Source organism: Monodon monoceros, unplaced genomic scaffold (genome assembly GCF_005190385.1).
Source record: "Monodon monoceros isolate NGI ecotype Baffin Bay Population unplaced genomic scaffold, NGI_Narwhal_1 Super_Scaffold_6, whole genome shotgun sequence".
Classification (NCBI taxonomy): Eukaryota; Metazoa; Chordata; class Mammalia; order Artiodactyla; family Monodontidae; genus Monodon; species Monodon monoceros.
The window spans coordinates 23,070,101-23,094,915 of NW_021703783.1; the positions used below are offsets into that span (position 1 = coordinate 23,070,101).

At 37.4% G+C, this 24,815-nt stretch overlaps 1 protein-coding gene across 6 annotated transcripts in view; it reads left to right on the plus strand.

Annotated features, from left to right (window-relative positions):
* Positions 1-24,815, plus strand: part of CCDC91 (coiled-coil domain containing 91) — a 405,594-nt gene that overhangs the window by 334,260 nt on the left and 46,519 nt on the right. The window contains exon 13 of one of the 6 annotated variants that reach the window (XM_029206062.1): positions 13,902-13,994. The exons of the other annotated variants lie outside the window; for them this stretch is intronic. Within the exon in view, the coding sequence (XP_029061895.1) occupies positions 13,902-13,970 (69 nt within the window). The 3' untranslated portion in view covers positions 13,971-13,994. The remainder of the gene's footprint in view (positions 1-13,901; positions 13,995-24,815) is intronic. 6 annotated transcript variants of the gene reach the window in all.

The window sequence follows — 24,815 nt, forward strand, 5'->3', positions numbered from 1 at the left end:
ACTAATGCTGGCTTTTCCCTCCCAGGGAACAGTGTCGGGGAGTAGCTCTTGGCTGTGGTGGCTGTGATTCTTGCCTTGAACTGAGAATTGTGAGCATTATTAGGATTGTGAGCATTTCATTGTCTTTTTGTAAAGCTGTATTGTGGAATCAGAAGCAACTAATTCTGTGTTTGAATTCTTCATGCTCTTCATATTGTTCAGTGTTAGAAGCCACTGGATCTCCCATAGTCTTGCTTTCATTTGTCACTTCATTTCAAGTGACTGCAGTTAATAATTTGTTACTTTGCTACTGTGGGCTATGGGCTGCCAGATTTTACCTTTTTTTTTTTCCCAGAAAATTAGCTGGATTTTTAGAGCCATCAGCCCTTACAGAGTCAGGTAATCATTCATAGGTCTTCCTGAGGATGTACCGCCTTCAGCCACTTCTAGTAGCCATTGAGTATCAATCAGGGTTCTTATTTTAAGCAGAAGAAACTACCTCTGGCCAGTTAAGCAGCAGAAATATTTATTAAAAGGAAATATAGTTGTTGACCAAGTTGTTGAGAGCTGGAGAACCAGGGTCAAGGTAAAGCTTCCAGAAACAATACCAAAAACTACACCACAAAACTTGCTTAAAGCTAAGTCCCTCTTTGCTGCAGCATTCCTATCAAGCACTGTGGGAACCCCCTGTTTAATTCAGTCATTGCAGTAATTAGCAGTTGAATGCTGCCCATCCTTATGAGCAAATGGGTGCTATCCAGAGCCCCTTCCTCTAACTGCTCACTTCTGAATCAAAAGTCTTTCACAGTTGACTCTGATTAGCAGAGCCTTTGGAGCAGGAGCAAGCTAGATAACTGAGTTTTCTGGGTTTTACTTAAGGGAGTCATACTTCATAAGGTTAGAAATTCATCAAACATAGGAAGGGTATCAAAAACCAGAGAACATTACAGATGGCCACTACATACTTTGGGAATTTTTTCCAAGATGCTATGGTTACAGTAGAAATATTTTTCCAGCTTTTTAGTCTCTTGGCTAATTCTAAAACTGATCCTTTGAAGTCAAACTAGGTGGGTTTTATTCTTACTAAAACAGAGCATTAGCAATTGCCAGGTTCATCAGATATCTTGTAGAAAGTTTGTCACTTGGCCACCACAACTTCATTCTTTTTCAGTAGCCTGAGGTTTCTACAGTTATGCCTAAATTATGTGACACTGTTCAGGGGGTATGCAATACTTTGGATAGATAAGGTTTTTGTTTCCATGTAGTTATGCTAAATATTGATAATTTTAGAAGGTATGTATAAATAGATTTTCGTTTAAATTTTTAAGTTTTAGTGATTAAACTTGTCCTTGAGTTAACCAAAAGGTTTTCCCCTTGGTAATTCTGGGGCATTTTGTATACATTAGTTACAGAACTTCTTTTTATAGAATGATGGCCACAAAGGTTACTAAAGAGAGCTTGATGGGCTTGTCTTTCTACTGAATTCGCCTAGATCAAGTTAGTGGCCTCTGTGTCCTTGGCACCATCTTTGTTCTCTGTATTTACTCCACACTCTGACAAGGGGGTCTCTTTCTTCTACCCTCCTCTCCATTTTCTTGCAACCAGACCTGTTATCCATGGCCTCTGCTATTTTTTTTACGACTCTGATTTTAAGTACTGAAGAAAATGGTGAGAAACTGAACAGCAAAGTACTATTTATCAAATCAAGTCACATATTCTAAGCCTGAAAAGGAGAGGCTTCAGTTCTGTACTATGTAATAAGTATTATATATAGGTTTTGCTGTGTCTGTTTTCACTGGTCCTTGTCACTTCTATCATTCTTTGAGCTTCTGGGTTGTTACAGAAGATTGTGTTCAAAACCTGGCTTCCAGTCAGAACATTATTATACTAGTAAGTTTCAAAGTTAGATCCCTCCATTTCATTTGAGTCTTTTCCAGATGTTTTCCAAAGTAGATAACTTTCTCAGCATTTGATTTGAAGTACAATATTTTAGGATAACTTCTATATCCAGCATTCAGTGTACATTGGGATTGATTTATTAAATAATCCCACTATTCCTGTCCTGTCACCATGGTGGTTTTTCATATTTTCATATTTTTTGCATGTATACTGTGATTATTACCTTGTACCAGGAAAATATTCATCATAGTTTCTTTGCCATTTTACAAGAATTTTAATATCTGCTTTTAATTCATCAGTGGGGACATTTGGCATATGAAATAACTTTGTTGCTTAGTTTTCCCTTTATAGCGTAGAGTGCTTATTCATTTAAGATTTGGTGTGACTATAATATATTCAACACTTTGCTTTTGTCCTCAATATTTATTCCATTCCTGTGGTTCACATTTTCCTTTTCTTGTGTATCATGTGTTGAAAATGAAAATGTCTTGTCTAGGGTGGAGCTTAGCCACGGGACTAAACAAACATGCTCTCCTTCTGCTCTTTGTTTATTTTAGTGGTTAAATTACTAAAAATCCTGTTAATAAAAAAAAAAGAAGAAGTTTTACATCTACCTTTTTTTTTATTGGGTACTTTCATAGTACAAACCCCTTCCTTTCACCTCTCTTACCCAAAATGACTCCCACATCAGTTGTCAAGAGATTAGTGCAAGTAGCATCAAAGCCCTGAATTTAGTAAAAGAAATTAAACCACTTGAACAGAGTTTCCAAAACTCAGAAGGAATCTAAGATGGGCCATCCAAGGCGTGTTCTTCTCATGTTAGTGGTAGAAGTACAAGAGGGAAAGCCCAAAACACTTTAATAAACACTGGAAGCTTCTGATTTTGTCGTATTTCTGGCATCTTGTTGGCCAAAGCAAGTCATACGGCCAAGCCCACATAGTCAAAAGGCAGTGAAGGACATTTCACTCACCATGAGGCCAAGCATGTTTTACAGTCAAGTTCAACATCGATGGAGTGGAAAAATCTATTTCTCCCATGGAGGTGGAGAGAAAGAGTGGATGAATATTTGCCAGACAATAATTTAATATACCACACCACCCAACCTAGGTTAGCTACCCTCTTTCAAAGCATACTTCATCATATCGCTACCCTGTTTTATTTTCTTCTTAGCGCATGTTATCTGTAACTGTGTTAATAGTTTATATTATTCATTCAATCAAGAACTATTCTCAGATACTTAACATGTACCAGGCAATACTCCAAGTAGGATACATCAGTAAGTAAAACAGATAAATTTCTTGCTAATTATCTATCTCCCCGACTAAAATATAAACTCTGAGAGAGGAAGGACTTTGTCTATTTCATGTTCTCAGTGTCTAGAATAAGCCGGCACTTAGCAGATGTTCAATAAATTTTGTTTCATGAATGAAGGAATGCCATTAAACATGTATGTAATCTAACTCCATTTGCTCAGATTCTGTGTGTACTAGGCAACCTGGGGGATGTTTTTATAGTCAGCCTTATGAATTTAAGGTACTCCAAGTCTTCTCTTGAGAAAAGGATCTATGCTTAGCATTTTGGTAAATCCAGGGTTTGTACCTCAGCAGCTGAAAACCAATCCCTGAATGTAATAGTAAGCTCACCAAGTTTCTTACCACCTTGAGAAACTTCTTAAGGGGTGGACACCACTGGCTAATTATACATTTAATTCCCTTCCAAACAGAAACAGCATTAAAGATATGCAAAGGGATTTTTACATGGAATATATTATACCCAGTAGCTCATGAGTTCTGCTCACTGTAGATACTGTATCTTCTTTGTTTCAGGGCCCTATCAAAAATAGTTTTAATGATAAAGAATTTGTCCCTTTTTGTTAGGCTCATACATAGCAAGCACACAGGGTATGGTGAAGAGCAAAATTAATTGATGCCATTGCCAAGTTTTGAGTCATGAAGAGCCATGCTGTTCATTTACTTTGGGCTTTTAAAGTTCTGTTTCAAGAACTTTGTCTCAGAGTATGTACATACTGTACCAAACCAAGCAAAAACTTAACAAAAGAATGTCAGAATAGACCTGTTTATAGAAATTTGAACTGCATTATCAACAATCATCGCAGGAATGTTCCCAACCCCCATTTCTGAAGCTGTAGTTGTTTTACTTTTACGCTCAACCTATTAGTGTCTTAAGGTATATGGTCTGGCCAATCTCACATTCAAATGAAACCAGGCATAGCAATTCTCATATATAACTTAAGGTTCTTAAAACTTTTTCATGCCCTTGGTTATGAAAAATATTAAATGCCTTTGCTATAATCATTCAAGAGCTACCACCATTTTCTGAAGAATATACTGTTACCTAATTACAGTGGTTAATAGTAAAATCTAAGTGATCATGAACTATTTTTATAGAATTGGTGATATGGCACTGTTGAAAAATAAGAAGTAAGGTTTTACACAATTGTATACCAAGAAAATTTTAAGTATATACTACAAACAAGATAGACATGGTCCCTACACTTTCAAGGCTTATAGTCTAGTAAAGATATGGGGGAACAGAACAGGAAATTGCCACACATGTGACAGTGCTGTGATGGAAGAGGAACAGGGAGCTGTAGGAGCCCATGAAATGGGGACTGAATGAAATCTTCGTGGATCAGAGAACCCTTCCCAGGATGATGTCTAAGCTTAAACTTCAGGAATTACTTCTCTCTCCCTATGCCCAGTACGTAGGGAAATCTATCTTAGAACATATCCAGATTCTGACCACCTCAATTGCTATCACCACTGTCCAAGCCACTATCGTCTTTTGCCTGGACTTCTACAAAAGCCTCCTAATTGGTATCTTTACTTCTACTCTTGCCCTCCAAAGTCTATTCTTAACACAGTAGGCAAAGTCATTTTTTGAAACTTAAGTCATATTAGTCACTTCTCTGCATAAAACCTTGAAACAGCTTCATCTCACTCGATAAAAGCCAGAGTCGTTGCAGGGCCCTACATGACCCGGCCTCCTCCTGAAAATACCAAACAGAACAGGGAAATACTATGACTTTCTCACAGGTTTTTAGTGTCATCTAATACTCAATTCAGTCTTTTCAAAATTTTACTAAACTGAACCTGCGGGTGAAATTGAAAAATGATAATCTTGATTTAGTAAGTACAGTTAACTATACACTGTTTCAGATTTGACCCACATATCATTTTGAGGCATCTTTTTCAGCTATGACAGCCCTTAAAACCAAGTGCAAAAATAGACAGTATCTAGAGCCAAATTGCTGTATTGCAATGTACTAAACCAAGATTTTCAAATACAATGAAGCATTATTCAGTTGCCTTAGCCTCACTTTTTTAAAAAATATATGTATTTCATAATATGCATAGCATATTAGTAGAAAAATATAATATGTGTTCATAAATTAATAAAAAGGCATTTCTTAGGGGTAGAATGTTTCTATTTTAGACCAGTGGTTTTCTCCACACTCATATCTAGGAAAAGATTCCCATAAAGACTTTTTTAACAGGACAGTGTAGTGAGGGAAGCACTTTCATACATTTGTTGAGAAAGTTAACTATTCAGTCTGTACTCTCATTTCTCCTAATTGGAAGACAGTGTTTGAGAGGGAGAATCAAGATAGAAAGAGTTGTAAAATAGATGTCATAATTGATTTACACCACAGTTATTTTAATGCTAGATTTAAAGTTATTTTAAAATATACTTCACTCCCTAAGAGCTTCAGTGTAACACAGAACAGTATTTGTTTCATTCGTTTTGTTTTACTGTTGTAACGCTGATAGAAAAGCTATAAGCTTAGGGAAGAGTAGAGAGTCAGTAAGACTTAAAGCATTTCAGAGAATAGTTAGATTGCTTGTGGAGTGGTCAAGAATGAAATTTCTTTTTAATTGAGGTATAGTTGATGTACAGTATTATATAAATTTCAGGTGTTCAGCATAGTGATTCACAATTTTAAAGGTTATATTCCAGTTATAGTTATTATAAAATATTGGCTATATTCCCTGTGTTGTACAATATACCCTTGTAGCTTATTTATTTAATACATAGTAACTTGTACCTCTTAATCCCCTGCTTCTGTCTTGCCCCTTCTCCTCTCCTGTCTCCCTACTGGTAACCACTAGTTTGTTCTATATATCTGTGAGTCTGCTTTTTTTTTTATTTATTCACTAGTTTGTTGTATTTTTTTAGATTCCACGTATAAGTGATATCACACAGTATTTTTCTTTGTCTGACTTATTTCACTTAGCATAATGCCCTCCAAGTTCATCCATGCTGTTGCAAATGAAATAACTTTTAAAGCAACAATGATAGACCGTCATTTACTTTTCTAGAAAATAGGATCGAGATGAAATTCATGAGTAAATTCATCAATAAGTCAAGTATCATATTTATGATACAAAAGTAATATGAAATTTGATCTCATTTTCAAGGACTTATGAGATGATCAGTCAAAAGATATATTTAAAAATTAGTGCATTATATGAGTCAGTACATGATTGTTGTAATACTTAACTCAGCCTGTCATTGCTCTGAGCATTCAGAAAAGGGAACGTCAAGAAAGACTGAAATGTAACAGAAAAGACTACGTAGAGACCGTAGTTCTTCATCTAGCCTTAAAGAACTGTGGCAAACAGTGCTAATTCCCTATATAATAAAAAGTCTCCCCTTCTGCCTACTAACAGAATGCCAGGGTTTTTTTTTTTTTTTTTTTTGCGGTACACGGGCCCCTCACTGTTGTGGCCTCTCTGGTTGCGGAGCACAGGCTCCGGACGCGCAGGCTCAGTGGTCATGGCTCACAGGCCCAGCTGCTCCGCGGCATGTGGGATCTTCCCGGACCGGGGCATGAACCCGTGTCCCCTGCATCGGCATGTGGACTCTCAACCACTGCGCCACCAGGGAAGCCCTGCCAGGGTTATTAAAGGTAGCACATTAATAGTTTGTTACAAGCACACAACTCCTCAAACTCCTCTGCAGCCTTGAATGACCACGTAACCTTGTTCTAGGCACTGAGGTGCCAAAAAGAGTCTATTGCGTGAGACTTCTAAGAAAGCTACTGTTTTCCTAGTAAAAAGGGTCAGAACAGCTTTTGCAAGTATGTATTTGGCCTGTCCTTCCTCTTCTTTCCTGTGTCAAGCACAGGCTAATGCCTGAAGGTGCAATAGCCATCTTATAACAAAAGGGAAAAAATATATGCTGAAGATACCCATGTAAGGAAATAGTCTGGTTTCTGGACTTACCAGCTTACCAGCTCTGCACTGCTTACCCCTAGAGGCTGTGGTACATTAAATAATAAACTCTTATTTAAGCCACTGTTTGTCAAATTTCTGTTACACACAGCTGAATACACTTCAGACTGATGAGAATGTTTGAGGTTGAAGTAAAAAAAGTGAAGGAAAAACAGCATCAAGCCACAGTGACATCAACGATATGAACACACAGTTTAGGATCAGAATGATGTTACTTGTCTGAGTACCGTGTAGACACTGAAGGCCCCTAGAATGAAGTTTGTATTGACTCAACTACTTTTAAATATATAAGTTGCCTTAACTATTTTAGGAAAGTATTTTTAATTATTTTCCTTGTCGTCATCTATGAATTAACAAAAAACTTGGCATTCTTCTGTCCATTTTTCTTAAATGAAGGCAGAATTCCGTAGGTCCCTATATTTAAATATATTCAATAGTCCATCAGTCAATGGTAGGCTTCTTCGTGCTTTCCCCGTTACTTAAAGACCTTAAACTATCATCAAGGATAAGCCATTGCAGTAATTTTGCATGTGTTTCCAACAGGTTAACACCACAGAAATGCTTTATTCAGACAAAAACTAGTCACCTGAACTGGATATCATTTTTCAGCATTATGATGGAGGGCCAATTCCTATAAAGGATTGACATCCAGCATTATTTCAAAGAAATCATATTTTTTTTAAGTATGATATCATCGCCTGTTTTCTTAGCTACAATACAGTAATCTCTGATTTAAAATAAGGAAAAGGAAAATTCGCAAAATAGTAAAGTATATAATGCAGTGAGTATAGCTTAATTGTGTTTGAACTGAAAGATAACAATCTCCTTAAAAGGAGGAAAGCTTAAAATCATGCAGTTTAATAAAAGTAGTTAGCATCCAGTTTGTCTCTGGTGAGAAGGAGCTAGTAGAGTTTCATGTAGGGAAGAATGGTCGTCACCGAGATACCTCATTCTTCTGGTCCCCTTGGGGGAAGTGAAAGAATGAATAGGTGCAGCCACGTGCTGAAGAACATTTACTCTGCTTTTATGGCTGAAATCCATGTATCCTAAATCTCATAGCATGTTTTCAGCTAGGCTATAAATTGTAAAATTAGATTATGGTTTAAAAAGTACCTGCTGAAGTAATTGATGACACTTGAATTTTATTATGAATAAGTTTATTACCATAAGGAATTATGTTGAAAATGTCACTTTAGGAATTGAAAAAATCTTTGATGAGTTCTATTATGTATTCAGTACATGATAATCCATAGTATGATGAAATCCCTTGCAACCAGGGTCCTTATACTTCTCACAAAGCGTAGAATTGCCAGCTAGTGGGTTGAGAAAGGGGGGTATACAACTAAGAAGAAAGAATAATCAAAAGACCACCCTGAATCAATTGCTTCCTTACCACAAGGGGGTAAAATATTTCCTAGGAAAAGGGATAAATTATATAATCACTAAATATTTCTATGCCATCGATAAGTTTTTTTTTTTTCCAGGAAAGTTTTGAACCAATTATTAAATGATATGCAATGAAATGCGTATGTCGCTTAAAAGATTCTTATGCATATCTTTCACTCATCATTTATAGGTCAGGAAAAATTACCCTGTCTGGCAGGTAACTGACGTAAGTTTGGCAGAAGAACAGCTTCTCTATAGTTATAACTTAATCTGTAGAGATCCTTTTGGAGTTGCCATTTCTGTTTAGAAACTTGCTACAAGATGACAGATGGGCAGTGGTGCCATAGAACAGCCTAAACTACAGGCATCATCATAACTGGTAAAAGCTGCTTCAGTAATACTGAAAATAAGAACAGTTACCCGTTGCAGCATCTGCTAATGGGCTTTTCTCATATTTTTTAACAAAAATCTGACATTTGGCATAATTATTCAGCAAGAATCATAGCGTCTTTGACCTTCTTATGTATGTATTTAGTTTTTCCAAATTTCCCTGCTGGAAGAATTACTATGTTTGCCTTTAGAACCATCTGATCTGGGATGTGGGAAGCTAATGGAGCACTGAATTTTATATACCAAGTTATGGGAAAGAAAGTATTTTTGTGCCCTGCACTGAAATGCCATCTTACTGGCTTCTTCATATGGCAGCCCAGCTGACGGAGGCATAATATTCCGTGGCCTTGAAAGAGTTATTCTGGGAAGTGAACGCTAAAGTTAACTCAGAGAATTGCCATTCTATCTTCCCACAGTGAAAAATGAAATGGATCAAAGCATCTGTAAAGCAAAAACCAAAGTGATTATTCATTTCTTTCCTTGTTTAAGAAACATGCCGTTACACTACTGCTGCAGTTCTCTCCTCCAACCCTGATGCCAGTAATTGCACATTCAGATTTACCACACAGAGTCTGACCCAGAGCTATACCCAAAGAGCAACCACATCCAAGACACAGAAGGAAAGCCAAAAATAATGAAAGCCTCTGTATCTGAAAAGATTCTTATTTAAGATCTCAGGTGAGCCTATAGAATTGTGGACCAGGCAATCAGACATCAATCAGAAATGCAGTTTCTTTTCATTTGCCTTGTATTTCTTGAAGTCCTACCAAGAAGTGCTCCAGCAGAGAGCAAACAGAGATGACTGCTTAAACAGCACCTTTGCTCCACAGGAAAATTTTCTTTTAGGTAAACAGTCTTCAATTCCTATGTAGATTTTACTGTGTGTGGATATGTATTAGGGCTAAAACCAAAAGGCAAATCAATGATTAGACATTATTTCTGAAGGCAGAGAGAAATCATTAATCTTATTTGTACCTAGTTTAATAACATATTAATTAGATTAGCTGTTTGGTGCTGGTGTGAGATACAGCACCTGTATACCTGTAGGGTTCTTTGGTTACAAGCAATACAACTGCATCAGGCTAACATTAGGATAAGGGATTTTGTTGAAAGGATATCCAAGGCTTGCAGAATTGTTGGAAGGCTGTACATTCGACTTGGAAATGGGCAAAAGAAGCAAGTCATCTTTGGAAATTCAGAGGCAGCAACATTAACAATGGTGTCACAATTAAAAGACAACAACAACAATAACTGGGCAGACTACCGTTACTAGGAGTGGACAAAACTAACTGTATTCTTTTTGTTTCTCCACACAGTGTATAAATTCCAGGGAGGGAGCATCTGATTGGATTAGTTTGGGTTACATACCTGCCCTCTGGCTAGGAGAGGGCAAGATTCCTAATTACAGTCCATCAGACTATATCCAATGGGAAAGAATTAATACCCAAATGAAATTCAAGTTGCCATTAAAAAGGAGTGATAGATGCTGAAAGCCAAAAAGCAATAGATATTCACTACAGCTACCATTTATTCAGTGTGTATGGTTTATTAGTCATTGCATTTCGCCTTGTAACAGGCCTCGTAGTCAGTTACTATTCTACAGGTAAGAAAACTTAAGCTTTGAGAAAGTTTAGGTAACTTGTCTCGGGTTATACCACTAGAAAATGGCAGAATTGGTACTCCAGAGGAATACCCCCGACCACTAGATTCCGTGCTCCCTGTAGACAGATCTGTGTATTACCAATGGCGAGAGTACTTACTGAGCCTGTCTCTCAGGGGTAAAAGACAAGCAAAAAATATATTTAGCAAATGCTATATATAAGTATATTAAATCCACCAGTAGTTCTGTACAATGTAGAGGTGCTTTATTAGAATCAAACTTTGGGAATAAATGTTATGTAAATGTACAATGCATGTATTTGCAAATGACTTTTTTTCTCTGATGGAAATTCAAGGTTTAGCTTCTTAATATAATGAAGGGTTTGAAGTTATCAGCGAATAACGGTCTTGAGCCTGCAGATCAAGCTTTATAAATAGGCTTGATTTGTAAGGAAGAGATTAAGGGAAGTAAGAAGTATCCAGCGTTCTCCATTTCTATAGTGACAGCCATCCGGGCCAGAAAAAATTGCATAAAATGGAATGAACTACTAGACCGGTTTTTACTGGTAGCTTTCTTTTTGACCTTTGCAAAGTCACTTTCCTTCTATTTCGCCATCAGTAATGAAGCGATGCCAGTAATCCCCCTAATCCCAAGAATGAAGTGAGATGATGAGTGTCTATACTTGGTGACCTCTAAACCAGGATTTCCCAACATTGGCACTATTGGCATTTTGGTCCTGATAATTAATTGTTGTTGGGGGTAATATAGCCATTGGATGTTTAGTGGCATCCCTGGCCTCTACCTAGTGGATGCAGTAGCACCCTAGTTGTGGCACCAAAACCAGTCTCCAAAAGGACTACTAATTTTCTCAATGACGTTCTTCTGTTTACTAAAATAAGTACCCTAAAGTCATAAAGATATTTTTCCAAGGAACTTATAAAAATTATTTTGAATGTTTTTCCTTTGTCTTCCTACCCTCCCACCACTTTTCTGAACTTATCTTTGGGAGCAACAAAAGTGCTTACCACTGAACAGGATGGTCTTCCTGGTCTCTTCCAGCTCTAGGATTTCATGTTTTTTTGCCATTTCCAGATCTAATAATCAGCCAATACAGTGTAGCCTTACCAGTTTGTCTTAAGTCGTATGTCCCCCAAAGGCAACTTTGAGATTGAGATTTGTGTGCAGGAAATTAGAGAATTCTTTTAGGACCAGCTTCTATGTGGGGAGAAAGAAGTAGGTTTGGGCAAAGGGAGGAGTTGCAATGCAGTTGTGTAAGGGCTTCAGCTAATCCCATAGAGCCCTGGAACTGGGCTGGCCCTTTACAGTTGAATCACCTTGAGGCAAGGTATCTGGGCCTTTATACCCCTGCAAAGACCAGTCATTGAATATGAGAGGCTCTCAGAGAGAGGGCATGACCTTGGTCAAGGTAGCAATTCCTGGAGAGGGATTTAGCTGAGCCCCACCAGCCACCAACATTCCCAGCAACTATGGGAATTAGTCCTGAAAGTAGACTCTGAGTGGTGGTCTACCATCCATTCCTTTCACTACTCAAGTCTATTTCCTTTATATAGGTTTTTGTAACAGTTCCTCCAGGATTCTGTTTGGTCTTCTGATTTTCTTTTGTGGGGAAACAAAAAAGGAAAGTTGGTGGGAAGAGCTGTAATTCCTACTTCTTCACCTGGTCTCAAGGCTACAAGTGATTCTCATCTCCCTCCTCCACTCCTTTTTCTAGATTTCTCTACCCTTGACTGAACTCTGCTGTTCTGGGGGCTTACCTGATGAGATAACCCAGATCCACAGTCATAAGACCTCTAAGGCTCTGTTGCCATGTGTTTCTCGGGCTATGGCTGCTGAACTTGTCTATTTACAGGTAAAATGAGTCAAGGCAGTTCCAAGAGTTGCCCTCCTGGATCACCTAGGTGTCAGACATAGTCTTACCTTACCCCATTGTGTAGCAGCCCTATCTCTTCTTGCTGATCAGGATCAATAACCCCTGCCTTCTTTCCTTGCGTACAGTTTTTTGGCCTGAGGAGCCCGAAGTGACCAGGTGGCAGTACCAGCTTAAAGTTTAATGGGACTTATACTGTGTCCTTTGTTGGGATAGCAACAGAAAATCAGGACCTCTAAAGCCTAGAGTTTGCTGGAATGGGAAGCACAAAGTCTCCAAGTCAATTATTAACAATGATGATAAGTAGGGCCACTTTTACTGCCACCTCTTGGTTCTGGGAACTATGAATTCTACTTTCTGGGAACACAGCTCCTTATAATGTTTGTTGATCTAGGGTGTATTCTATATCCTAGAGAATGGATTATAGGATATCATTTGTAAGGTGGAGTCTCAACTGTACCTTCAATAGATCATTCCATCACTATTAGGCCAGCAGCTTCTGGGTGGTGTAGTTTGTGATAGGACTTCTACTGTCAGCCATAGGTTGTGGCATTCCTACCATTGCTTTCTGTATGCTTCCAAGAGCCATCGTAGCAGTGTCTTAGTGTCATCTCATGTAGTCTTGCTAGGGTATTAAATCCTGTGCGAGAATGGTCTCATGTCAATAAACTCTCCCTTATCCAAACTTATATTCTGTCTCTTCTTGATCCAGCACTGTCTCGTACATAGTCTCCTGCCTCCTGCTGGTACATGTTGGCTGGGTCCTACAGGGCCTTTGCGATATAGTCCCTTTCTTTCCTTAGCAGGCACCTCACTTCCCAGGGTGGATTATGATGTAGTTCGATAGATGGCATTAGTCTGGGGGCCAGGTCTTGAAGACGAGAGGTGTAAATCTTAGTGGAAGGGTTGCAGGGGTGGAGGTGCGTGTGTCATCTTATAAGACGGAGGGCTATTTATTGCCTTCAAGCAACAAGAGAGTACTAGTCTCTAGGTAGATGTATTGTATAATATATATCACAGTTTAACAGAGCTTAGTTCTGGATCATGACATGAGTGACTTATATCATTTTATTTTATTAAGTTCTCTTTAAAAAATAAGAATTTATAGATAATCATCATATAATTAAACATACATGATATATAAAGAGCTATTTATAGGCTATACACAATATAAAAAGATAAGTAACTAGGTATTATCCAAATGAAAATACTTGGATTGCTTTTCAAAACTGATAATTATGGGAACAAGAAAGGAAAAAAAGGAAGGCTCCAAAGCACCCAGTTACAGAATTTCTACTTCTTATAGACATTAATATAGTATTGTCTTGTTTCAAGGCTAGTTTTAGTCCAAAATGTTTGGTGAAAGAGTATTATTTTCACTTAGTTGTAAAATCTATGTCTTGATCAAAGAACTCTTCTTGTATTTCTGGACTGGTAATAGTTTTGCAAACTGTAGCAATGCATCAATACTCATTCTTGCACTTTTATTCCTTGCGAATACAGTTATACCAGCAGGGAGTGTACCAGTGTAGAAGGGAGTATAGCCACCAAGGGTCGAATCTTGAAATCTGAGAGGGTGAAGAAGCTGGTTTTTAGGTAAGAAATGCAAATAAATCATTTCTGTGAAAGCCTGTCATGCTTCTTAACTAACTTGCTAATTCTGTTCACATAATTAGACTTTGAAAACTGGTTGGATAATGACTTGTTTCATAAATTCACTTACCGTGTATTTATTGAACCTCTGTTATGTGCATAATCCTTTGGCTAAAACATAATTATTTTTTCCCAGGAGGAGCACAATACCCAGACTGCCTCTCTTGTGAAGTCGACCTTAGGGCATGGGCTGGTGAGAAAGGCTTATGTCTAAAGCAGAATTCTTGATTTCTGCCACCCATTCCCTGCCAGGTTTTCCCCTTCAGAAGTCTTTCTTATCTCAGTAAATGGCACAGTCACTCAAACCTAAATCCTGGAAGTCATCCTCTTTCCACAACTCACATAGTCTTCCAACAAGACTGACAAACATACTCCAAATTAATACTGAATTCATCAACTTTTTACCACCTCTCCATTGCATCCTCTCTAGCCCAAGCTAATTTCATCTTTCGGCAGGTCAGATATGGCTTAGAATATCTCCTCAGTGTCCACTACTATGTCATAAGACCAGGCAGGCCACCATCACCTTTACCAGGACTACTTGCTTCCGTTCTTATGCCCCCCTTCTCCACTGCAGTGTATTGTCCATCCAGCATCTCGTGATCTGTCTTCTCAAAGCATAAATCTGATCATCACATTACCAAACTTGAAATCTTCCAAAGTTTTCCTAAAGGCTATCTCTTAGCCATTTTAGCTAAAATCACACCACACGTTCCTCCCAGGAGCTGCCATGCCTTCGTTTTTTTCCCTAGCACTTATTTTTTTCCCCTAGCACTTAACAGTAACTGAAACGATTTTACGGTTTTAAATGGTGTTGTGTGTTTCCCCAAAAGAATAATGATGCACTTTAAAAGAAAAAAAGCTGTATGTTCTAATATGTACCCCAGTGCCCGGTATTTTGTAGGCATTCAGTAAATATTTTCTGAATGAATGAGAGTGGCAGTCACAGCAAGGACTGAGCCTGGGGTGATTCCTCTTACTGAAATAATGGTTCTATTCAGTAGGGTCTGAGAAAAACCTGTACTTATTTTGTTAACTTTGTTTTATGAAGAGCCCCTTCACTGTGTCCGCATCTCATATGTCAATTTTATGTTGAAAAAAAAAAAATGGTACTGTGGTCCCTTGCTGTCATCTTATGCTGCTATCAGTCTTCTATCTCCACCTAACCATGAGCATTACTTGTCACTGGCAGATGAACATGGTTTTCAGCCATGAGAAAATAATAAAAGGTTCTTAGTTCTAGGGAATTCTAAGATTTTTCATAATGTTTTCAATGAAATAAATTAACCTCTGTTCTTTCATTTTATGGAAATGGCTCTGAATGTCATTAAAAACACACATGTTTGTGACTAGATGGATTTCAGGACTTAACATCTTGTGTTAATCTTGTTTTTTAAATCCCACTGCCAACCACTTTTGCTTGGTTGGACCACCCATATTTGGGTTTCTATGATGCATTCTTTTACGAATAGGGCCTTTTTTTTCCCCATTGGAGTTTCCTACCTTATATACAAATGACTGTTTTCTGCTTGCAAGGGAAAAGATACTACACTGAGCAAGTTTATGCTCCCTCATCAATTTGAATTTCTTGTCAGATTTTTTTTTTCCTTTTCCTGATATGATTTCCTTAAATCAGTAGAAGTAATATTCCCTGTAGCTGTAGAATCTGATTTCAAAGAGGAAGAGGTATAATCCAGGTTAGCAGCAGAGGGAATGTGGATATGTCCCCTTAGAGAACTCAGAATTAATGCCACTTCCCTTCCCATTTCCTGCATTTCCTTTTTCAATGCCCTTGACTCTGTCAAGCAAGATGTATTTACTGAGGCCAGCTACCTGTCCAGCACTATAAAAGATACTGTGGGATAAAGCAGGGGTTTGCCAAACATGACTAATGGACCAAATTCAGCTTGCTGCCTATTTTTTAATAAAGTTTTATTGGAACACAGCAACATCCATTTGTTTGCATATTATCTGTGGCTACTTGCGTGCTACAAGAGCAGAGTTGAGTAATTGTGACTGAGACCATATGGCCCAAAAAGCCTAAAATATACTACCTGGACTCCTACAAAAAAGTTTGCCAACCCCTAGTAATATAAAGCATTGACTCCGATTCTCATAGAGTTTATGAATTAATTGGGCTGGTTGTTAATTGGTGTTGGAGTAATTGGTGAATCGATAAATGACAAATTGTGTGATACTGAACAGAATAGGCACCACAGAATGTTTACTGGTTGGAAGATAAATCTAATCTGCAGAGAAGCGATTAGTTAAGCATGCTGAAGTACGGAAAGCTTCCTTATACTGCCTTTCCCCCCTTATTCTGTGCTTTTCTTTGTCGAGTCCCAGATATGCTATAAAACTAAAAGATATTTAAAACATCATTGTCAAGGCTTTTCCCAGATGTGTGTCCTCCCTAATTCCCCCAAAGAGATGCATTGGAGAAATAGGACAGGATTCTTAAGACTGCAGCATTGTTTAGAACCATGCCTGGCATATTATAGGTCCTCAGCTATACTTGAATAAGTGAAAGAACCTGCAGATCTAAAGGAAAGAAGATTCTGTGCAAGCAATAGCGAATGTTATTGAATATTCAGAAAGTACCACCTTAGAATGGTGTTTCTCAGCAGGAAAGCTCCTAGTTCTTTAAGAATTAAATGGTAGTGGGCATATAAACGAGCCTGACACATGGCATGTTATAAGTGCTTAATAAGTCTTTACTGTCATTATTTGGAGGAAATTGCGTATTTTCTTTCAGACATAGTACTAATATACATGAAAGTAAGAAAAGCATATAAATTAACCCTTGATTATATCACCCTCTCAATTAAGTATTAAGAAAACATTTGTACTTAGGAAGTACATAACAGAGTGATTCACAATAATGTAAAACTAGCTGTTTCATCAGTGTAGAAACATTCTTTTTTGATTTGGTTGTGCTGATTATCAATAATAAGCCATTAATATCTTTTAAATATCAAGAGAAATTAACTACAGTCTAAGAATACCACTCAATGAATTTTCACAAAGAAAGCACACCTGTATAACCAGCACTTAAGTCAAGCAGAAAATTGCCAACATCTCAGACACCCCCCAACCCCGGCCTCCTTCCAATCACTACTACTCCACCAAAGGGAACCTTCTTCCATAGGAACGAACATTGTAAAGACTAATGGAGGGGATGTTAGCACATTCTTTTAATAAGTCCACAGACTCCTTCAGGCCTTTGAGAACAATCTGGTATTTTAAGAAGAGAATAGTTTTCTGACACTGAAGTATTTCATGCTAAACATGTCAAAGTGCTTTTTACATCATCAGTAATATGCTTTGACATGTTTAATATGAAAGCCTTCAGGGGCAGACAGTTATTTTCCCTTCTTAAAATAGAGAATGAGGCAGGGTTTAACTACATGAAAAAGTTCATGATTAAAAAAACAACAGCAGTAATCAATCTGTCGTGGCTTCACTAGAATGCCCATTAGTCAGTCATGCAAACTTCACTAGACATGGAGATGTGGAAAGTGAACTGGAATGAACCTCTGTTCTCTCTTGTCCCATGCATTCAGGTAATTTTTTTTTTTTTGTATTTTTCACTAATGTCTAGATGGAATTCATATCTCTCCTTCCTTCTTCTCTGTTTCAAAGGTTATGCTAATCTACACTGACAATTAATTATGTGCTCTGAATAATGTATGAATATCCAAGAAAATCCTTTGAAAGATATCCAGTTTCCTATTTCTTAGAGTTATTTCCCCATCCTAATTTTTCTGTGTTTTACTTCATGTTATATGTTTTTAAATTACTTAAAACAAACAAACATAAACAGGAGGTCATTACAATTCTTGTTCCCAAATGTTTAGTTTGGCATCTGATGCAAGGCCTCAATTGCAGGCTGCAACGCCAGAAGCTCGAGCTGAAGACAAGAATGTGGTGCGCAGGCGTGATTTGAATTCAGGAAGAGTGTTTATATTTTCCCAAGGGCCTCATTAACAAGAGTCAAGCCCTAACTGTTACTACCAACACATTTTAACAGATTAACTTTTCTGATTTGTGAAGTAGAGTATCATCTTATATGCGTACATCTTTAAAAAACCTTCTCTTCCAACTGCCCTTTAAGCTACTACAGAAAGTTTAACAGTCAGTCCTTATCACATTGGAAAATGTGTTTTTGTTAAATATCCCGTGGCACATATTCACCCAATAGAGTTTTATTTTTTGATATTTCAAAATTAGAAACAACCTAAATGTCCATCCATAGGGGACTGGTTAAATGAATTATGTTAAAATGGAATACTGTGTGTTTACTAAAAAGAATTATACTTATCTACATTTGTTGATATGGTTGTAAAACCTCCTGAATCATATGATCCTGTAGATTTAAATATATTTTGCTATATACCTCTGTGTGTGTGTTGTAATGCAAAATATATTTTAATAAACAAAAGAAAAATGTGATCAATGATCTCTAGGAGGTGGGCTGGGAGAGATTTTGCTTCCTGCTATATAATCCTTTGTTTAAATATATGATATATGATTATATCTTAGTTTTAAAAAGAGAAAACCAGTTTAAATAGACCATTGTATTGTTTTGTGTCTATTTTTTTATATGTCCTATTTCAACCCTTTTTCTTTACATTTAAAAAGTATATTCAGAATCCTCTCCAGAGCTTTGGCTAAAACAGCATACAGGTTTGACTTGAGTGTCCTAGACAGAGAAGGCCAGAGTTTTGGTTTCCCATTTAAGCCATGCCGTACTTAGAGGGAGAGGCTGACCAATGAAGTCAGTGCCAAAACTGACAAGTGGTACTGGGGTCGGGGAGAGTTCTCTAGCTCAGTTTCCTACTCATTCATCTGGGTGTGTTTTGTGGCTTTAATAGGATTAGAGAAACATTTGCATTGAGGCTTCAGGAGGATTTTCATGCTGCTCAACTCAGAGCAGTATAAACCCACAGGATTAAGAATGGGGTTTCTGTGAAGTGAGTAGGGTAAGAAGTGTACATGCATCTGGTTCCCTCCTTGTTTTCTACTTGCTAAGGAAGGCACTCCAAGATGTTGGGGACAGAAACGTACGTGTAGGCAAGGGCATAGTTTTCAAGGAGACGTGGTATGATGTGTTTTTTAAGGAAGTTGTTACAACTGTTTAAGAAGAAAGGCAAGTCCAATTGCAAGTGGTTTGTTGAAAATAAGACCAATAGAGAAAATGACTTGTCTCTCAAATATGTTATCCCATCATTGTTTGCTTAATCTTCCATATTTATTATTTCTCGACCTTAATTTTTCCTACCTTTTGAGTCCCATAAATATTGAAGTTATTCTTCCTGACTATAATTCAGAGACCGATATTACCTCTTGTAATTTAGGTGAATACTGACTTGCTCCAGCAGTCATCTGAACCGGAGGTAGAAGTAACACCCTCAAGAAACTGAGAATGCTAAAAAATAGCATCCAGTTAGGATCTGTGGTGGGTTATATTCTCCTAAGAAGGCCACAGCAGTGTTTCCAGGCCAACATTCTCTTGCCACTCTCCGTCAGTCAGCAGAGTCTGTTTCTCCTCCCCTGAGTCTGGGGCCGATCTTTTTGAATGCCCCAACAGATAGAATGTGATGGATATGACACTGCATGATTTCGAGGCTGGATCATAATAGGCAATAAGGCTTCCACCTATCTCTTTTTCTCTCTTGAAACACTCACTTGTGAAATCTGACCACCAGGCAATGACAAAATTGAAAGTAGCCTGTGTGGGGGGACAAGTATCAACCATCAGATATGAGAGTGAATGAGTCCTCAGATGATTCTAGCTCCTAGCCTTCAAGTCTGCCAACTGAGGTCCCAAACGTCATGGAGCAAAGATAGGCTGTCACAGCTGCACCATATTCCAGTTCCTAACCCACCGAATATGTGATCATAATAAATGGTTGTTTTACACCACAGAGTTTGGGGGTAATTTGTTTTTCAGCCATAGTGACTGGTACAGGGCCACTTCTCCTCCACTCAGAGATGGATAAGGAAGCATCTGCAGACCAGGGCAAAGTTCTTTTTGAGAGAAAATTTGTATCTGTACAGTGTGGCCTAGATTCAAATAGTACTTCTTAAAAGATACAAGTAGCTAATATTTTATTTGAGATGCACAGAGAATAGTGATGAGAGAATTGGTTGTTAAAATCTACTGAAGCAAGCAGACCGTATGCATCCAGAGACCACTGAAAGGAGTCTCCTTAGATCCAACTAAGCACTCCTTGAGGTTCCAGGACGTTTTAGGACTTAGAATGTTATATGCTAATGGGTCATTCCAAAATACTGTCTTTTCAGAGAGATTTCAATATGTCATTAATTAGTTCTTCTGGTTTTAGAAGCACAAAATTACCAATGTCGTAAAAAATTTAGTCTGGAACATTCACTGTATTAATAGATCTAACAAAGTTTAGAAAATGAGTGATTCCCAATAACAGTTCCTGGTTTTCAGTGATAGAAACTTGACAATTTGTTCATTTTATTGTTTTGTTATGAATTTCAAAATGTGTATAATTTTCAAATAATTTTATACATTATCGTTACTAATTCTTTTATTCCCCCGTTCGTCCTGATTATGTACCATAAAAATAAAGGCACTCAGTTATCAATTATTTACAATGCAAACCTCTATTTCATGTGATATTGTATTTTATTAATAGATTATGTAAATTTAAAGAATACCATCACTAGTGTACTGAGTATTTTATAAAATAATTTGCAGGTTTTTAAAATCATTTAAAATAATTTATACATCTTTTTGAAGGTAAATACACCATTTGACTCTTGAAAATTTTGAAAATGTATTACGGTATTTTTTTCTAAAGTACAGTTACTAAAATAAATTAGTAAGTATCTCTTCTCTTTTTGTTCTTTATTCAATAAATTCAGCAAACATTTAGTCAGCCCCTACGATGTACCAGGTACTGTTTTAGACCTTGGAGATACAGAAGTAAATACATCAGAATCCCCATTTTACTTAGGGTTTTCTAGGGAGCTTACTTTTAATGGGGTATGGGACTGACAATAAACAAATGTATGATATTTGGGGATGATAAATGTCATGAGAAAGGATCAATAGTTAGTGATGCACATGAAGAGTAGGGGTACTATTTTAAAGTGAGTGAGAGCAGTCCTCAGTGATGAACTGAGCTGGCATTTAAGAAGAGATGTGAATGTACAGATGATCAAGTCATGAAGCTATCTAGAAGAAGGACATTCCAGATAGAGAGAACACCATGTGCAATGGGCGGACGTAGAAAGAGTGCTTGGTTGTATTTGAGAAAGGACAAGGAAGACAGGATGGCTGAAGCAAAGTGAGCAATGGGAAGACTGTTAGGAAGTGAAGTTTTAAAATTTTGCCCAAAAGGAAAGTGAAAAAAATGATTTACATGGAGGGGTGACTATATCAAATGCTATCATGGACTTATAATTGAGCAGTCCTTAATTAATGTCATCTCTGATGATCTCACAGTGAAGGGACTTCAGAAATTATAATTTAATCTCTGAAAAGGCTCAATGGATTTATGATCATAGCAAGTCTTTTTAATTTTTAAACATATACATTTCAGAGAAGTAAATGGAGTGATCACTATTGAGTTTTAAGCATAAGATATATTACTAGGATAAAAATGGTAGGGAATGCTGGATGAATATAAAAGTTTAAAGAAAGAGAGGAACAAATAGGCTTCTTGCTCTTGTTAATAGGCATTTTAACTTTCCTCCATGTCCTTTCATGATTTGATAGCTCATTTCTTTTTTGTGCTGAATAATATTCCATTGCCTGAATGTACTGCAGTTTATCCATTCACCTATTGGAGGACATCTTAGTCGCTTTCAAGTTTTGGCAATTGTGAAGAAAGCTGCTATAAACATCCATGTTCAGGTTTTTGTGTGGACATAAATTTTCAACTCCTTTGGGTAAATACCAAGGAGCACAATTGCTGGACCATATGAGAAGAGTATGTTTAGTTTTGTAAGAAACCACCAAATTGCCTTCCAAAGTGGCTGCACCATTTTGCATTCCCACCAGCAATGAATAAGAGTTGCTCCATATCCCCACCACCGTTTGGTGATGTCAGTTTTCCAGATTTTGGTCATTCTAATAAGTGTGTAGTGGTATCTCATTTCAGTATGCGTTTCTCTGAGGACACATGATGTGGAACATCTTTTCGTATGTTTGTTTGCCATCTAGTTATCTGCTTTGGTGAGGTATTTGCTAAGGTCTTTGACCCATTTTTTTAATCAGGTTATTTTCTTATTGTTGATTTTTTTTAATTTTAGTTATTTATTTTTGGCTGTGTTGGGCCTTCGTTTCTGTGCAAGGGCTTTCTCTAGTTGTGGCGAGCAGGGGCCACTCTTCATCGCGGTGCGCGGGCCTCTCACTGTTGCGGCCTCTCTTGTTGCGGAGCACAAGCTCCAGACGCGCAGGCTCAGTAGTTGTGGCTCACGGGCCTAGTTGCTCCACGGCATGTGGGATCTTCCCAGACCAGGGCTCGAATCCGTGTCCTCTGCATTGGCAGGCAGATTCTCAACCACTGTGCCACCAGGGAAGCCCCCTTATTGTTGATTTTTAAGAATTCATTGTATATTTGAATTATAGGCTTTTGTCAGATATGTCTTTTGAAATATTTTCTCCCAGTCTGTGACTTGTCTTCTCATCCTCTTGATACTGTCTTTCACAGGACAGAAATCAGTAATTTTAATGAATTACGGCTTATCAATTATTGCATGGATTGTGTCTTCATTATTGTTTATAAAAAGTCATCACCATACCCAAGGTCATTTAGGGTTTCTCCTATGTTGTCACCTAGGAGTTTCATAGTTTTGCAATATACTTTTAGGTCTGTGATCCATTTTGAGTTAAGTTTTGTGAAGGGAATAAGATCTGTATCTAGATTCTTTTTTTTTTTTTGCCCTTTGATGTCCAGTTTTTCCAGCAGCATTTGTTGAAAAGACAATCTTTTTTCAATTGTATTGTCTTTGCTCATTTGTCAGAGATCAGTTGATATATTTATGGGGGTCTGTTTCTGTACTCTCTATTCTGTTCATTGATCTATTTGTCTATTCTTTCATCAGTACCACACTGTCTTGATTACTGTAGCTTTATAGTAAGTCTTGAAGTCTGGTAGCATCAGTCCTCCAATGTTGTTCTTCTCCTTCAATATTGAGTTGGGTCTTTTGCGTCTCCATATAAACTTTAGAATCAGTTTACTGACATTCACAAAATAACTTGCTGGGATTTTGATTGGGATTGCATTGAATCTACAGAGTGAGTTAGAAAGAACTGACATCTTGACAATATTGAGCTTATCCATGAACATGCAGTATCTATCCTATTTAGTTCTTTGATTTTTATCCATCAGTTTTATAGTCATCCTCATATTGGTCTTGTACATATTTGTTAACATCTATACCTAAGTATTTCATTGTGTGTTTAATTTAAAATTCCACTTGTTCATTATTATATTATATAATAATTATTACATTATAATTATAAAATATAGTTATTATATAATTATATATATTATATAGGAAAGAAATTGACTTTTGTATATTAACCTTGTATCCTGCAAACTTGCAATAATTGCTCACTAGTTCTAAGAATTTTTGTCAATTCTGTAAGATTTTCTACAGAGTCAATCATGCCATCTTTATCATAAAACAAAGACAGTTTCATATCTTCCTTTCAAATCTGTATACCTTTTATTTCCTTTTCTTGTCTTACTGCATTAGCAAGGACTTCTAGTATGATAATGAAAGGAGTGGCTAAGAGGGCACATCCTTGCCTTGTACCTGATCTTAGTGGGAAAGCTTTGAGCTCACCACCTAAAGTATGACGTAAGCTCAAGGGTTTTTGTAGATAGTCTCTTTTAAGTTGAGAAAGTTCCCACCCTTCCTAGTCTACTGAGAGTTTTTATCATAAGTGTGTGTTGGATTTTGTCACACAATTTTCTGCATCTATTTGATATGATCATGTGATTTTTCTTATTTAGCTTGTTGATGTGATGATTACATAATTCTTTTTATAGGGTTTATTTATTTTTACTTGTTGACAGTTTGCTTTATTTATTTATTTATGGCTGTGTTGGGTCTTCGTTTCCGTGCGAGGGCTTTCTCTAGTTGTGGCAAGCGGGGGCCACTCTTCATCGCGGTGCACGGGCCTCTCACTATCGCGGCCTCTCTTGTTGCGGAGCACAGGCTGCAGACACGCAGGCTCAGTAATTGTGGCTCACGGGCCCAGTTGCTCCGCGGCATGTGGGATCTTCCCAGACCAGGGCTCGAACCCATGTCCCCTGCATTGGCAGGCAGATTCTCAACCACTGCGCCACCAGGGAAGCCCCCATAATTAATGTTTGAATGTTGAACTAGCCTTGCATACTTGGGATAAAGCCCATTTGGTCATTGTATATAATTCTTTTTATACTTTTTTGGGTTTGATTTGCTAATATTTTGTCGAGGATTTTTTCATCTACGTTCATGAGAGATGTCTGTAGTTTTCTCTTCATGTCTTTGGTTTTGGTATTAGGGTAATGCTTGCCTCATAGAATAAGTTAGGAAGTATTCCCTCGGCTTCTTTCCTCTGATTCCATATAGCTTTTGACTGCTAAAGTTTCAAAGAAAAATAGACAGAACCAACCTCTGTTCAGAGAATATGACTAGATTTTTAGTTTATCATACTTAACATTTAACAGATTTTTAATATATATGGTTATATTCAGAGTCACTATATTGGCATTTCCTAAAGACTTTAAACTC